We start from the raw sequence: 16,574 nt of genomic DNA on the forward strand, positions 1-16,574 counted from the left end.
TTCTCTCTAGATGAAAACACAGAGGATCCCAAAACCGTACTTCCTCCAAGTCATAGTGAGTCCCATCCAGTGGTTCCTGGATGATAGCATTGCGGAAGCCACCGCCAATGAACCTGTTCCACCGGGCTGCCCCACCAACAGGATCTATGTTCCCACTTCCGAACGTCTAACGCTCATTGAGTCTGTACACTCCTCTTTGGGTACTGACCACTCCGGGACAAATAGGACCCTCTCGCTCATCCAGGACCGGTTCTGTGGGCCGCATATGGACAGAGATGTCAGAAGGTTCGTCCAGGGATGTCTGGATTGTGCCATGTCAAGGACCCCACAACAACTACCAGCTGGCAAACTGCTTCCACTGCATGTTCCACATCACCCTTGGTCACACCTGGGAGTGGACTTCATAACGGACTTAGCACCCTCTGAAGGATTCACCTGCGTGCTAGTTACAGTGGACCAATTCTCCAAGGCCTGCAAGCTGGCTCCCCTCAAAGGTTTTTCCCATGGCCATGGAAACGGCGAAGATGCTATTTAACCATGTATTCCGCAATTATGGAATCCCCAAAGACATCGTCTCCGACAGAGGTCCCCAGTTTATTTCAAGAGTCTGAAAGGCATTCTTCTCCATCATGGGTGTGACCATCAGCCTCTCTTCTGGATACCATCCACAAAGTAACAGGCAGATGGAAAGAAGGATCCAAGAGATTGGCCGATTTCTCATAAACTTCTCACTTCCTGTCCTGGGCCGAGTACGCACAGAACTCCCTGCGTCAGCCTTCCACCAGTCTCACTTCATTCAAGTTCATACTCGGCTACCAACCCCCTCTCTTTCAAAGGTCCGGAGAGCCATCCAACATTTCGAAAAACAGTAATTCAAAACAAATGTTTCATATATGTTTCGAAGCTTCATGAAGCAGTAATTCGAAAACAGACAAATGGTTCATTAAGATTTTGAAGATTCATGAAGCAGTGATTTGAAACAAATGGCTCATGAAGGTTTCGAAGCTTCACGAAGCAGTGATTCGAAACAAATGATTTGTGAAGGTTTCGTAGCTTCATGAAGTGATTAGAAACAAATGATTCTTGAAGGTTTAAAAGCTTCATGAATCAGTGATTCGAAACAAATGATTCATGAGGGTTTAGAAGCTTCTTGAATCAGTGATTCGAAACAAATGATTAATATATGTTTCGAAGCTTCATGAAGCAGTAATTCGAAAACAGTGATTCAAAACAAATGGTTCATTAAGATTTTTAAGATTCACGAGTCATTGATTCAAAACAAATGACTCGTGAAGTTTTCAAAGCTTCAACGAAGCATTGATTCGAAACAAATTGTTTGTGAAGGTTTCGAAGCTTCGTGAAGCGTTGATTCGAAACAAATGGTTTGTGAATTTTCATAGCTTCACGAAGCATTGATTCGAAACAAATTATTTGAGAAGATTTCGAAGCTTCACAAAGCATTGATTTGAAACAAATGATTCGTGAAGGTTTCGAAGCTTCATGATGCAGTGATTCGAAACAAATGATTCGTGAAGGTTTCAAAGCTTCATGAAGCAGTGATTCGAAACAAATGATTCGTGAAGGTTTCGAAGCTTCATGAAGCAGTGATTCGAAACAAATGACTCGTGAAGGTTTCGAAGCTTCATGAAGCAGTGATTCGAAACAAATGATTCGTGAAGGTTTCGAAGCTTCATGAAGCAGTGTGGCATATCGCCCGTCAGTATTCTCAGGCCGGGGAACTGGTAACTAGCGGACAGAGATAAACAGGGAGAAAGTGGCCGCAGAATCTTCATTCATCTTCTCAAGATTTTCTATCCGGTGGAAATATATCGATATAAGTGATCGGAAGCGACTGTTATACGTTCATTCGGTGAGTTCATTCGCGCTCTGTGCCGATGTTTGTGTGTTTATCGCAGGATGCCTTAGTGTTTGTGTCGCTTTGTTCAGAGCAGTAGCCATTTTTAAAAACTTCACACACCAACAAAACCCTCATGAACGCATGAATTACTCACTCTTCTGACACATGCGAATCAAACATGAGCTCTGCTGTGTTTTGTGTTCATGTTTAAAGCTGATTTATGAGATCTGGATTAGTTTAAACATCTGAATTGTTTCACGGCTAATGGCAGTAGCATTGCTAAAACACAGAAATATTGGTGAAAATCTCTCAGATTGTTCATATTTCTATCATTTTTCAGTGTTCACATATGTATTAATGTCACTGAGTGTCTGTCAGTGTTGATGTAACGTGTGTTAAACGAGCTGTTCGTTAAATAATGAGGTTTGGATCGCGTCTGTTTACATCTGAAGCTAACTGAACCTTCACAGACAGTGTTCAAGTGATTTTACATGTTTAATGTTTTAATTAAAGGTTTACTATTCAGTGTGTTGACTTTATTGTTATATTCAGTTAGCATATGTATTAACTTGTGTAGAAGATACACATTAAACACAACAATCACAGTGATTTCTTTAAAATCACGCTGATCTCAGTATTTTATGAAGATCTTACAGTAGTTCGTGTTTTTCAACACTGGCAGTATTTGTTTATTTTTGTATTGAAATGACCCTGAATTTCACGGAGAGTGTCTTTTATATTTCTCATAGCAGGTGTTATATCTTTCTCTGTGTGTGATCTAATGTGAGTTTGTTCTGACGTACAGCTCCAGAAACAATTAAAGAGACCGTTTCAAAATAATAATTTTCTTTGGATTTATTATTTATAGTTTTGAATTTGGGAGAAATGTTGTCAGTACTTTATAGAGTAAAAGATCAATGTTAATTTTACTCAAACACGTACCTATGAAAACAGAAAAAAAAGAGCGCAGAGTGTGTTCCAGTGAGACACTTGTAATGGAAGTCAATGGGGTTTAATCTGTAAACATTAAAATACTCACTGTTTCAAAAGTATAGACACAAGAAATGAACTATATGCGTCATAACATGATTTTACTGTGATAAAATCACTTACTAACCACATTTGTAGAAAGTTACATTCTATATTGCAACTTTTTGTTTTGCGGTAAATGCTGCCAGTGATTTTTAACGCACGAAAATCATGTTAACACACGTATTGTTTATATCTTGTGACTATCCTTTTGAAACAGTATTTTAATTCACTATTTAGTCTCACTGTAACAATTATTCTTGCTTCTTTTTTTACTAAATAAACGAGTAAACTACTCTAATTATCCTGACTATAAAGATATTGTAATAAACCTCTTTGAACCCAGAATATTTCTTTGAAACATGCCCTTTGCAGTGTTTTTGGGGATGTGAATGTATGTAGTATTGATGTCACAGTACAGACATGTGTGGCTTAACATTTTAAGGTGAATTTAGGGACTTTGTAAATGTCAAAATACGTTCTAATATCCCAGTTTATTGTTCATTGACAACTGGCAGTAAATCATTCCTGGGTTTACCTCCCCAAAAAGTCTCCAAGGAACTATGAAAACATTGATGTTTAAATTTTGATCGGTCCGCTCAGCTCCGCACATCCCTTTCTATCAAAACTTATAGCATGAGTTTGGGCCATGGCTACTTGTAGTAAACTGTTCAACTGGGAGAATATGAACATCTATGGCAGACATGTTCCAGAGGAAATAAAACATCGCTAAAAGAGAAGGAGAACGGAGTAAAACCAGAGTGAATATTTACGTGGTGGAGGACTTGGAGTTTTTGGGGTTCGATTCTTTCTGTGTTGCTTCTCGACAGATAAGCTGCACTCTGGTACTGCCACACAAGTTAGCTCATTAATGTCGAGCTTCAGATAAATCTGTGAGATTCTCTGAATATGTATTTTTATGTTTAGTTACCAGAAGAACCATCCTACCTAATGTGCTGAATACCCTTTTCAATCTGGCGATGTTACTTCTGCATCACTTTCTGTCCATTGTCTTTGTTATAGTGGTCTTGTTCATTACGATGTCTAACGTTTATCACCTTTTATTTAGAATGGCCAATATGTTCATAGAGAATCAGAGAGTGCAAAAGGGAATGAGTCTGAGGGGTGTTGGCAAAGGTTGTTTGAAATATTACTTTATTCTTGTAATTTAGTTTGGTGCCACTAGTAGCGCAGAAATTGCACACTTCACATACATTATTCTGACAATAAAGATATTGTAATAATGCAGGTGTGTTGTGACAGAATTCTTAAAGATCACCATGAAATTAAATTTCTGTCTTTTACTCAAAATGTTCAAAAAGGGTATAAAATCACTCTAAATGATGACAGAATTTTTCTTATTTTTGGGGGGGTAAGTATTTCCATTTAGAGGGGATCTGTGATTATTTTTTCAGAGTTGTCACTTACAGGTGTAAATTGTCTAGAGTGTTTAGTGTCATTATTGTTTAGAAAGATGTGTTTAAAGGATGTAAAGAAGTGTGCTGTGTCTCTCTTCTACATCTCAATCATTATTCTGTCTGAGATTGTGTGTTTGTTATCTGTGTTCTTTGACCAACTTTGCAGACACCAATCAGGCCTTCTTTGCTCTTGTGCTTCGCTGGGGAGATAGCATAGTTGTGTTCAACAAAACTAGCATATACAAAATTTCAAAAGATTAATAAACAAAGATGTATGAAGCACCTTATAACAGTAATTTCTTGTGTGTCCACAGAAACAGACGGTACTGAGGAATAGGTGCAAAGAAAAAATTCGATACTCGATGACATTACATCGCAATGTCCGATCGTTTGGGGCAAATAACCAAGTCCAAGGATGGGAAAAGCAAGTATTCCTCACTCAGCCTATTTGACAAGTACAAAGGAAAGTCAATAGAATCTCAGAAAACCACAGGTGAGACTGAAGTCTGATAGTATACTTTGCCAGATCATCTCACACACTGTCGAGCGCTCAGCCTTTCAAAGTATATGTTTGACCACGAGCGAAATCGAATGTGTTCAACGTGTGCACTACGACTGCTATGTGGTACCCTTTTAGTACAGTTAACGGCAGGCACACGCACAGATGAGGACTGTTCACACGGACTCTGCTGATGACAACATTTCTGTCACACATACTGTTTCTGAAGTAAAAATTTGCACATAACTCAATGCTGTTCTCCTTTAAACTACAACAATGATGGTGGAGACCGGGCTAGTTGTCAGACTTCTTACAGTGAATATTTTTTATAATTTCTGTATAAATGCAAACCTTAACTCTTTCCCCACCAGCGTTTTTAAAAAAAGTTGCCAGCCACCGCCAGGGTTTTTGACGATTTTCGCTAAACTTTAATGGCCCGCAGAATATTTTCTTCCATGAATATATGAAGATGCTATATATCAAAATAAAGATCTGAGCCTCTGCTTTTAGGCAAAAAAAAACGATTTTATTTTATCTTCATTTGTTCTTTTTTTATTGCCACTTGAACAGAGGTAGGTTTTGTCAAAAACAACATTTCGGACAAAAAGCTGAGAAAAAGGCATTTTTATCAAACAAGTGCTTTAGTATTAGTATGGTGTTCCACTTCTTCACGTTTGAGACGATCGCAGTCTGTTTCTTTGATCAAAGAGTTGCGTACTCTTTCATAACATGCGCGCGGGTCTTCCTTACCGTATACCTCCTAAAACACGGATACCCGGAAAATTCCGTGTTTGGCGGGGGAAGCGTTTTTTCATAAAACCCGGAAAATTCCGTGTTTGGCGGGGAAAGAGTTAAAGGCTTGACTTTAAAAAAAAAAGAGAGAGAGATAAGCGATTTACATTTTCACTGTTATTGCCCAGGACGAAAGATGTAGTTCATTGAATACATGTTAAACATCTGAGACAACAAGCCCCAATAATACACCTCTTGTTAAATCTACACTTGCATTAAACAACCCTCTTAAACACACTCTATTTTCTCAGCAAAAACTAAATTATTCGTGAAACAACAAAAAAGATAACTCGCAAAAATATCGAACTGTTGTTTTGGCCAACAAATGTTGTAACTGATCAAATGTATACATTTATGATAATAAAACACATATGACAACCTGTCCCAATAAAAATGACAACATTCTCCAACCTGACTTTTGTGAAAATACCTTTATCCTATCGGTTCAAATCTGCAATCATATACTGTATAGCTGATTGTTTGCTTCTTTACCCACACAAATTTGATGACTCAAAATCTCATTGTAATTGTGATAAAGCCCTTGTGACAACTTCCCCGCATGACAACTGGGCACGTCTCCCCTACACTTAAGATCTTGGCTGAACGTATATCCATTTTTTTATGTTTAGACATGTTTTGCTTTAATGTTAAAAAAATGATCTTAAAGGAATAGTTCACCCAAAAATGCAAATTCTGTCATTTACTCAACCCAGCGTGTTCTTCCAAATCTGTTTGATTTTATTTAATCTGTGAAGTGTAAAGGGAGATTTGTTCATGCTGCTCTTTTCCATGTAATGACAATGAATAGTGAGCAGAGGCTGTCAAGCTCCAAAAAGGACACAAAAAACCCCCACCATAAAAGTAGTCAATACGACTCTGAATCTTCTGAAGTCGTACTATTGCTTTGCCTGAGGATTAGTCCCAAATGTATCCTTATTCAATCAAATTTAATTCTCACTTGCATGTGTTCAAATAAGATGCATTGGTCCAGGTTTGGACCCAAACGGCTTGTGAATGATCGTAACATTTGGGTGAACAAATAATTGAACTCCTTAATTTATTTTCCGTTAATTTCTTGCACTATCTTTACACCATCTTTGTTCTGTCCCTGCAGTTGTTGCTCGACATGGCTTACAGAGTCTTGGCAAAGTGGCCACTGCCCGGCGCATGCCGCCTCCCGCTCACTTGCCGAGTCTGAAATCTGAGAATAAAGGAAACGATCCCAACATCATTATCGTGCCCAAAGACGGTACAGGATGGGCAAACAAGCAGGATCAATCCGATCAAAAGAGGTACTGTGCCATCAACACTACTGGATAGCAGTTAAATTAAGGTGCCCAGTTTCTGTACCGCTGGCTGTTGGTGTTTCTACTCAACTGCTGTATCCGACTGTGTCAGTAGCTGGATCACTGTCTGAACAACTAATGGTAGCTGCCACATTTTGTTGCTGCTCATTTGCAGAAAGTTGAATTTGAGTTTGCTGCATTACCAACAGGTGCTGAAAATGCCAAAATTATGTCATTTTCAAAAATCCAAATTATTAAAGGAATAGTTGACCCAAGAATGAAAATTCTCTCATCATTTAGTCACACTCATGTCATTCCAGCTGTGTATGACTTACTTTCTTCAGTAGAACACAGCTCTGTAGGTCCAACCAATGAAAGTGAATGAGTGCCAACATTTTTAAGCTTCAAGTGCGTGCGTGCGTGTGTGCGTGCGTGCGTGCGTGTGTGTGGCTTCAGACACATGCATGTGGTGGAGAGCAGTTCTGTGATGCTGCACCTGTGTGTTTGTGTGTGTGTGTGGCTACAGACACATGCATGTGGTGAAGAGCCGTTCTATTATGCAGCACTCTACCTGAGAGCAGTTCTGTGATGCTGCACTGCATGTGTGTGTTTGTGTGTGTGTGTGTGCGGCGTGCATGCAAGTTTGTGTGGCTTCAGACACATGCATAGGGTGGAAAGCAGTTCTGTGATTCTGTACTGCACTTGTGAGTGAGTGTGTGTGTGTGTGGCTTCAGACACATGCATAGGGTGGAAAGCAGTTCTGTGATTCTGTACTGCACTTGTGAGTGAGTGTGTGTGTGTGTGGCTTCAGACACATGCATAGGGTGGAGAGCAGTTCTGTGATACTGCACCTGTGTGTGTGTGGTACATTGATTCTGTGTGATTGTGAGCTTGTCTGATGTGGGTGTAATGCGTGTATTCCTCACTGAGAAGACAATCCCAGAATGCATTGTGACAAGCTCAGTAAAAGAAGGTACTTACTATCAGTATCGATAAACAGCTCCATCTACTTAAAAATGTTTAAAATACCTTAAAAATGTAACCTGATATTTGTGTAAAAATATAGTAATACACATCAGCGATAGCATGAGGGTGAGTAAACAGTTTATATCTGAAACTGTTATATCGTCTCCTTCCTATGTTGGATTAGAAAATGAGAAAGCAAAATAGGGATGTTCTCATTAAAAACTGATTTTATTCCGGTCATTTTCTGTAATATGTCCCGATAAATTATCATTACTGCAAACCAAAATATTAAAAGCTGATTAAAAAAAAATTAAAAAAAATAGTAAATAACTTAATATATAGACATTTAGTAGAGGCTCTAAAAATGTATTCATTGTGCATCCAATTTAACAAAAATAAGCATGTCATTACTGCAACATGCCAGCAAATTTCACACCTTTTTAATAATTTTCAACTCAAACGGTAAAAAAAAACCTAAATATCTAAAGATTTATCTGAGTATAAATTCAGATATACACATTTTCTTGTATAAATTCTTTTAGGTTTTGGTACAGGTTTCAGTAGTGGTAATTGCGCTAATGAGGTTGAATGTTGCAGTAATTAGTATTTTTAATTAGAGTTATTCGTGTTCGAGTAAGAATCTGAATTGCATGTACAAGAATCAGGAGTGCCCCAAGGAAGTATAATTTCAGTAACTATCTTTAGCATTAAAATTAACGGGATTGTAAGTGTTATGGGCCAAATATATTCTGTAGCCTCTATGTAGATGATGTGGTCATTTGTTATAAAGGCAAAAATATGAACATAATTTAGAGACAACTACAAATATGTATAAATTAGGGCTGTTGATTTAATGTGATTAATTTTACAAAAAATAACGCATTAAAAAAAATGTACGCAAATAATCGCACTTCTCCCGGTCCATAATAAGGAAGAGTCCTGAGAAGTGCAAGCTTTTAGAACCACTTGTTTACTCCAAAGCTGAAATTTCACTTACTGCCCTCCTGGAGTAAACAGGTGGTACTACAAGCATTTCTCATGAATCTTCCTTATTATTATCATCCGTGGGCATGCGATTAATTGCGTAAATTAAGCGACAGCCCTAATAATTATATATTGATATAAATATGTATAATCATTATATATTGAGTTATTGTAATATGAGGGGCTTTCTCAGCTAATATTTGTATATGCGATTAATTAATCAATCGGACACAATGTAATTAATTAGATTAAAAATGTATATATATTTAAAATATTCAGATAATTCAAATGCATTATATTCTTGTGGCAGAAGAGTTAATTATTTATAAGACAAAAAGCGGCTTTAGAATACAATGTATTGTTTATTACCATATTATTGATCATAAGTCAATCATTGTCACACAGTTCACAGCAATCCATTACACAAGTGAATTTGTCAATCAGTTGAGATTTATTATTAGGGCTTGTTTAAGGACACGTCAATGTACACCTGCATTAGACATGCTTGTGTAGCGTCTCAGGTGTGTTGCATCATAAACATAAAATGTTTAGTTCACTGTTTCAAGTTAAATATAGTTTAATACTCAATCTTTAAACACATCTTGAGATCCCTTGGATCGCATTTGCGCTCCTTCAAGTGTTTTCAACGCAAGAATGTAACGCACGTTTGTGTTGTGTGTCCGCTGCAGGGTTGTTAATGTTTTGTTCACTGTGTAAACTGTGCGTTGCTCACACAGCTGATATTTCACTTATTGCCCTCTGGAGTAAACGGGTGGTACTACAAGCTTCCATTTCTCAGGAAAGCATTGCGATTAAATGCGTAATTATTTTTTAATGCGTTATTTTGGTAAATTGAATCGCATTAAATCGACAGCCCTAATATATATATATATATATATATATATATATATATTATCTTCATTATGATCCAAAATGAACAGATCATCTTATAACATTCACTCAACTGCACTAAATTGATACACTCTATAAAATATTGTAATATTGTCACAGAAGATCCCTCAGACACTACTGCATTGACTGTGTCTGGCCCCCAACGCAGTTTTGTAAAGACTTGTAAAGCAAATGTGATTGAATATCGTGATCAATATTTTTTGCCATATCGCCCAGCCCTAACTACTTTTTTTTTTGTTGTTATTTTATATATATATATATATATATATATATATATATGTTCTTTGTATCTGTCAAACTGTTGTAAACATTGTTTAATTTGAACACTGTTGTCTTTGCTATGAATATAGCCATTGCTGCTAAACAATAAAAAAACATAACCATCTCTCCCCCTTTCTCTCTCGCACACAATAAAACTTTATATGTTAATGAGAGAACTATCCACCAGTTGCTAATCTGTTGATACTTGGCCATATTGAAATGATCTGCCCTTGAGATATTGGCATTGGCTTCCATTTCATTTAGCATGTTACCTGAGAAGAATGTAGACCGTGTAACAGCTCACAAGGTTTCTGAGCTTCATGTAAAAACGTGTGCTTTTATCTACTTGCATTTGCTTTGTCTGTTCTGCAGCTGTATTCATGAAATGTCATTGTTACTTTTTCCTGATTGTGTGTGGTGCCCTAGAGATTTCATGTGATTTGTTGATTGAGTGATTAATGATGTGATTATTGTTTCCTCATCAGTTCCATTGCATCAACAGCACAGCTGCAGGAGTTGCAGCCGCCGCTGGCTTTACAGAAATCTGTGTCCAATCTTCAGAAGCCCACACCAATAACCAACCACGAGGTACAAACAACACTCCTCGTAGTGCCGTCTGCCTTCACTTTCTATTCATATGAGTTCAAGTTAAGACCTGAGTGAGAATCTAGTGTGTCTGATGTCTTCTCTAGAGCACAAGCACAGGTGGACCAAAGCAATGGGCTCAGCTCAATGGGAAGGCAGTCGAAGCAGATGGTAAAAATCAATTCATCTCCGTTTGGTTGTTTTTGCTTCATGGTGCTGGCTTATGATGTTTCATTTGACATGACATCCAAATATTTGACTGCGACTGTGAAGGGTTGTAATGTGCTATTGACGTGTAACAGGTTTAAAGGTCTCAAGCCGACTGCAGCCATTCTCTCACAAGGAGTTTCCGACGCTGAAAGCAGCAGGAGAACAGGACAAATCTGTCAAGGAAAGGAGCGTCTTCGATCCGTCGTATGGGCCCGGACCAAGCCTCCGCCCGCAGAGTGAGCACAGCCCCTCTTGCCTCATTCTTGCGTGTAATTTGTACTGATGTGGTGTTAATGTTGTTTTTGTGTGATTGTCAGATGTGTCCAGCTGGAGGGAGGGAGGTGGGAGGAACCTGCAGGCATCGGCTCTGTCTTCTGCTCCTCTCTCAGACACTGAGGACAAGAGCAGCAGCGCCACAGCCGAGATGGACTCTCCTCTTCGTCCTCCCTCCTCATCCACTGCAGCAGCTGCTCAGTCGAGTAACGTGAAGGAGCCGTCACTGCGACCCGCTCAACCTGTGCGCCTGCCTGCTCCATCAGCCCTGCAGTACCAGCACCACACCACCACAACCACCACATACCATGACATGCTGCCGGCCTTTGTGAGTCTCAAGTGTTCACAGTGAAAACCTATCTACATACTGAAGGGTTAATCTTCACAGCAAAAGAACATCCAGGAAGTAGTAAAAATAAGGCAAAGGGTTGTAATGTGTTGTAAAGCTGATTTATCAGTTTTTCCCCACGTGTGCTGTTCAGACAACACTAAATGGAAAAATGCTGTTAATTTCCCAGAAAAAGGTTGCCCACAAATCAGAGGAAAGAATGTGAAAATCAAGGCATTGTGACTTTGTCAGATTAATCTTGAGATAATGCGCGTCATAGCAGTGACCATATTATTATTATTATTGGGCACTGTCATCATCAGACTAATAGGACTCAAATTTGAAGCTTGTAAATTCCTGGATGGTGTGAATGCTTAAACAGGCCAAACGGTATGGATTTATAATATTGTTCATCATAGACCGATATATCGGCTTTACCAATTAATCTGTGCCAATAGTTGTTATTTTAACTCTGTTATCGTTAAAAATCTATGCCGATTAGTTTTTATTTTTATGTTTTTCTTCCTCATCAATAAACCTCATTTGGTAAAAAAATATACAAAAGCCATCATCTGGTGAAGATATAGGCCAGGGCTCTTCAGTTACTTTCTTGCAGTGTCCAGATTATCCAAATGAAAATTTGACAGGGGCCAAAGACTTTTCCGTATCCATCTTAGCTTTCTCTTCTATTGCAAGTAACATGAAAAACAAAACTAAACCATTAATACTGTGTGATTTTTACATGAAAATGGTCAGGGGTGTTCAGTGACCCTTCTGCTAAGACCCACCTTAAACGCCTTTCTGACCAATCCAGTTTTAGCAAGTATTGCCAGGTCACCATCACACCGACATGCTTTTGTTATCTTCCAATGAGAGTCTATGGGTGTAATGTGTGTTTGAGGAGTTTTAAGGGGGATTTTATTGAAATGATCCAAAAACAACAACAACAACATATAGTCATTAGTAATAATGACACGAGTTACCCAGAGAGTATACCCGCAGTGTTTTTATTTCTTTAAAAAGTCTTTAAATAAATGTAGAGAAGAGCTTGTTATGGATTAAACAGTGTCATTCCTCATTCCCAAATGAACATGTTTAACATCAGCGAGGACACCTACATTTACTCCAAGATAAATTAAAGCTAACAACTGAACTTTAATTCATTTAGTTATTGATTCAGGTCATAGTAAAATCGATTCGTTAATAAAGATTTCACAGCATGAAAATGAGTGTTATGAGACATTATTAGCAGTTCTGTTCACTTATGTTAAAGATATTAGATGTGTAATCACCATTAAATCAAGTTTTTCTCTTTTCAAGTGACTGTAATAATCGTTTGCCTTTATTCTGATTCACAGTCTCCACAGTTTTTAATCCGATTACTGTGTAATTTAACAATTTCTCTTACAAAAAACTTTAGGTGAATATGCATTACAATGTCACTCTTCATACCAGCCCACAGGAAATATTATCCAGTCCGTTTATGAGAATATTTAGCCAAAAACCTTGTCGTTCACGGCAGTCTCCCATTCATTCCTATGGAGAGTTTGCAGAGCTTGTTAGAGCGAGCAACCGTAACTGGGGTGGGCGGAGCTTAGTGAAGGGGCAATTGAATTTAAGGGCTGGTACTTCTGTGATCTGGCTGAAGAAAAAAAAAACTTGATTTAAACATAACTAACATAGATTTGTATCAATTTTATTTAAAAAAAATAAATAAAAACAATTATCATTTTAACATATCAGGTCTATTGTTTACAAACTATGAAAATGAGGCACATTTACCTTTAACAACCTTTAACATCTGCTAAAGGCCATATATTTGACAATATTAACCCACATAAGAAAAGAATGGACATCTAATATAGAATATTTTACATGAGAATAATGTAAAACTGGAAAAAGTGTCCATTCTTCCTATTTCTATATTGTCCTGGCATTCAATAACAGGAAAATTAGCCTTCGCTTGTCTTTCAAATATTGTGCATTTGCAAACAGAAGTCAGATATTTACTTAACAGACCCTGAACTGATGAGACATGCCCGTTTATCCCTCAAATAAAAGCAAAGTTTTCTGTGTGTTTTCTTTGAAGGTTATCTTTTCTTTTTTGTTGAATATGATTTTGCATATAAAATGACACCACTTGTAACAACTGCTCTGATAAAATGTTTAATTCTATAGATTTGACCTCACTCCGCACTGCAGCGAAGCAGTTTGCGTAATACATTTGAACGATTAAGACTGGATCAAATATGCGCTCCTTAACTGTGCTGGTTTATTTTTTGGAAAGTAGTGTCAGTGACCAACGGTCAGAAAAAGTGCGCTCCGTTCCAAATCTGTGCTCTGAAGATGTTCAGCTGAATGCTGAATGCTGGTGAGAAACACTGAGCATGGTTAAAATCCCCGTTGAGTTTTGTGCAGATAGTGTTCTGATGAGTGTTCTGACTGCAATGTGAATTATCAAAACTGGATGGAAAGCCACATAAAAATGACTGCCGTACCGGATTTCGCCCACGGGCCAAATTGAGTAGCCCTGATATAGGCTATAAAAAGCTTGATTTGTTAAACACTTGCATGTTAAATACTTTCGTAATGGTTGCACATTGCTGCTTTTGGGATTTTATTCATTTTAAACTCTCTTAGCCTCTATGTCTCTGTCCTTCACAGTAAGAAAAGACGTCTATATATCGATTTAAAAAAAGAAACTGTTGGCCGGGTAATCAGCCTTTTCCACCACCTTAGTTATCGTATTTTAAAGATTATTCAAATTCGACCTCTAATATTCAATATTTGCACAGTATCAGATGAACGTTATGTATCAGTGCATCACTAACGTTGTGGCTAAACCCTTTTTTAAATTTCTTACTGTTTATTTGTTTGTCAGATGTGTCCTAAAGACACCCGTAATGCTGTGAGCTCCTCCGATCATGGCCCCGCCACTGTGGCCCCTGTGCGCTTTAATTCCAGGTTCACCTGTAGACCAGCGTTCCCTGCGCCAGAGCCAGTCAAGTAAGAGTTCGTCCATCACTAAACCAATCCAACAGAAGCATCAACTGCATTTTCATTGTCTAAATGGTATGTTTTGTTTGTAGTGGTGATGTAAAGAGGGAGAACCGCTTCCCACGAATGCCCCCATGCCCCTCCGCTCGCCCGATGCGCCGGCCAGGAGACAGAGCCCCCCGTGCTGCCATAATCAACCCTGATGACCTGAAAGACCTGGATGAACTGGACAATGACTGTGAAGATGGCTGGGCAGGTGAGCACATGCTCTAACAGAAGCGTTTGTGAAATTTGTTCAATGCATGATGGTCTGCTGTTCTTCAGGTCTTCATGAGGAGGTGGATTACAGCGAGAAACTGAAGTTCAGTGATGATGAGGAAGATCACTCCTTACGTGAGAAGAAAAAGATCTGGTGAGTCTGCCTGTGATTTAGGGTCGATATGCAGTGTTCCCAGAATTCTGAAAACTGCACAAACATCTTTTTTTTTTACATTTATTTTGTATTATATAGAGTCAAAAATGCAGTACAAAATTTTGATACATTGAAGTCAAGATGACTGATCTATTATTTTGAAGACAATGATAAAATGTAGAAATTACTTTACTATTTGTAGAAGCCTTATAAGCAGACAAGAATGTCTTCACTAGATCATTTTATGCCAAAATCCTCTCCTTATTTACAGCTGAGTTAAAGTAATGTCTTATTTGAAAATGTCTGAACAAGTCATGATTACCCAACCCAGATTTTTTGAATGTCTTTTAATTTACACGTTTGAATGACTGTTGCCCACGTTTCTAAAGTAGTAGTGATATCCATGGATATCCTTTACAATTCTTAATACATTTTCATCTGCAATTACTGCTTGAGTTGGTACTTCAGAAAAAAGTGAACTTTCAATCTGTTTCCATCTAGCATTATACCCTGGATTAGGGATGTCCCGATCAGCTTTAAATATTAGATTTTTAAATATCTGCCAATACCGCGTCCCGGTCCGATACTTGTTTTGCCTAGATAGTAGAGCTGCACAGGTTTTTTTTTTGGTTTATTTACAAAAATAACAAATTAAACAAAGTATCTAAAAGATGTCTTCAGCTTAGTGCATTTAACGTAGTGCAGCTAGCATTTTTATAAAACTCCCATATACAATCAACTTCTACTTAGAATGGTGTAATAGCTTATTTTAACTTAAATATTCAGGTACAAAAATAAGTTCTATATGGATGAATATAATCTTACATACACTTACAAATGTTGTAAAAAGCTTGACTTGAATAGTCACAACAAAAAATTAAATCTATAAAAACTCATTTAAAATTTCACAATTCCACTTAAAAGTGGCGTAAACATTTATACTTGAACAGTCCCGAGTTCAACAATAATGAAACGGTTATTAATAGTTCTGTTGTCAATATCAAAATGCCACTGTGACATATTGACAACCAGTAAAAACCATGAGAGCATCACACTCCGCAGAGATATATTAAAAAATAAGACAAATATATTCATAACAAGCTGTGAAACTGCTCCAGTGAGAAATCATTCATATCTACGGACTGTTTACTGTCTTTTGAGTTTCGCTGTAACGCAAATGCATGAAGACGTGGTGTCGTTATTGAAGGTTAAACAGTTATATTTATTAGTGGTATTGTGAGCAACATTAATGTGATTTAAATTGGGATGAGTGACTGATGATGAGATATTCACATCTTTGATCGACACAGAGAGAACTCATGTTAAAGAGAGTAAAGCTAAGAGCACTCATGATCGCTCAAACAGTCTCTATCACTCAACTCAACGACTGATCATCACAACTCACGTCATGTATCATGTATTTGCATGTTTTAATTTGTTTTTAAACCTGTTGGCAGCCTCTATATCCTCTTCCTGTTCACTGTGCAACGAGTCAGAATAACTACCGTAACGACTCCTAGAAAATGGGCAAATTACTATTCATACACATGTAATTCTTACACATTTTTAAAAACAAACCAGCACATTCATCTGAATTACATCACGTCTGAAAGTTTAAATTCGTGAATGCTTAGAATTGCCAACAACTAACCCTCCATAGGTATTCTGTCATGTTTCAAGGGCTGAGAAAGCACTCATTCATTAGAGGAGCAGTGTATGTGTGATTTCCCTGTGTGCGGCAAAAAAGATTGGCTCTCAATCTAG

At 37.8% G+C, this 16,574-nt stretch overlaps 1 protein-coding gene across 3 annotated transcripts in view; it reads left to right on the plus strand.

Moving 5' to 3' along the window:
- The first annotated feature begins 1,681 nt into the window (after window positions 1–1,681).
- LOC127643155 (protein PRRC2B-like) overlaps window positions 1,682–16,574 on the plus strand; it is a 61,798-nt gene continuing 46,905 nt past the window's right edge. For all 3 annotated transcript variants that reach the window (XM_052125749.1, XM_052125748.1, XM_052125750.1), the window contains exons 1-10: window positions 1,682–1,870; window positions 4,620–4,798; window positions 6,711–6,888; window positions 10,491–10,593; window positions 10,698–10,761; window positions 10,893–11,036; window positions 11,118–11,401; window positions 14,283–14,407; window positions 14,491–14,654; window positions 14,723–14,810. In XM_052125749.1, coding sequence (XP_051981709.1) covers window positions 4,684–4,798; window positions 6,711–6,888; window positions 10,491–10,593; window positions 10,698–10,761; window positions 10,893–11,036; window positions 11,118–11,401; window positions 14,283–14,407; window positions 14,491–14,654; window positions 14,723–14,810 — 1,265 coding nt within the window. In that variant the 5' untranslated portion in view covers window positions 1,682–1,870; window positions 4,620–4,683. The remainder of the gene's footprint in view (window positions 1,871–4,619; window positions 4,799–6,710; window positions 6,889–10,490; window positions 10,594–10,697; window positions 10,762–10,892; window positions 11,037–11,117; window positions 11,402–14,282; window positions 14,408–14,490; window positions 14,655–14,722; window positions 14,811–16,574) is intronic.

The sequence above is a fragment of the Xyrauchen texanus genome, chromosome 4, assembly GCF_025860055.1.
Source record: "Xyrauchen texanus isolate HMW12.3.18 chromosome 4, RBS_HiC_50CHRs, whole genome shotgun sequence".
Taxonomy (NCBI): Eukaryota; Metazoa; Chordata; class Actinopteri; order Cypriniformes; family Catostomidae; genus Xyrauchen; species Xyrauchen texanus.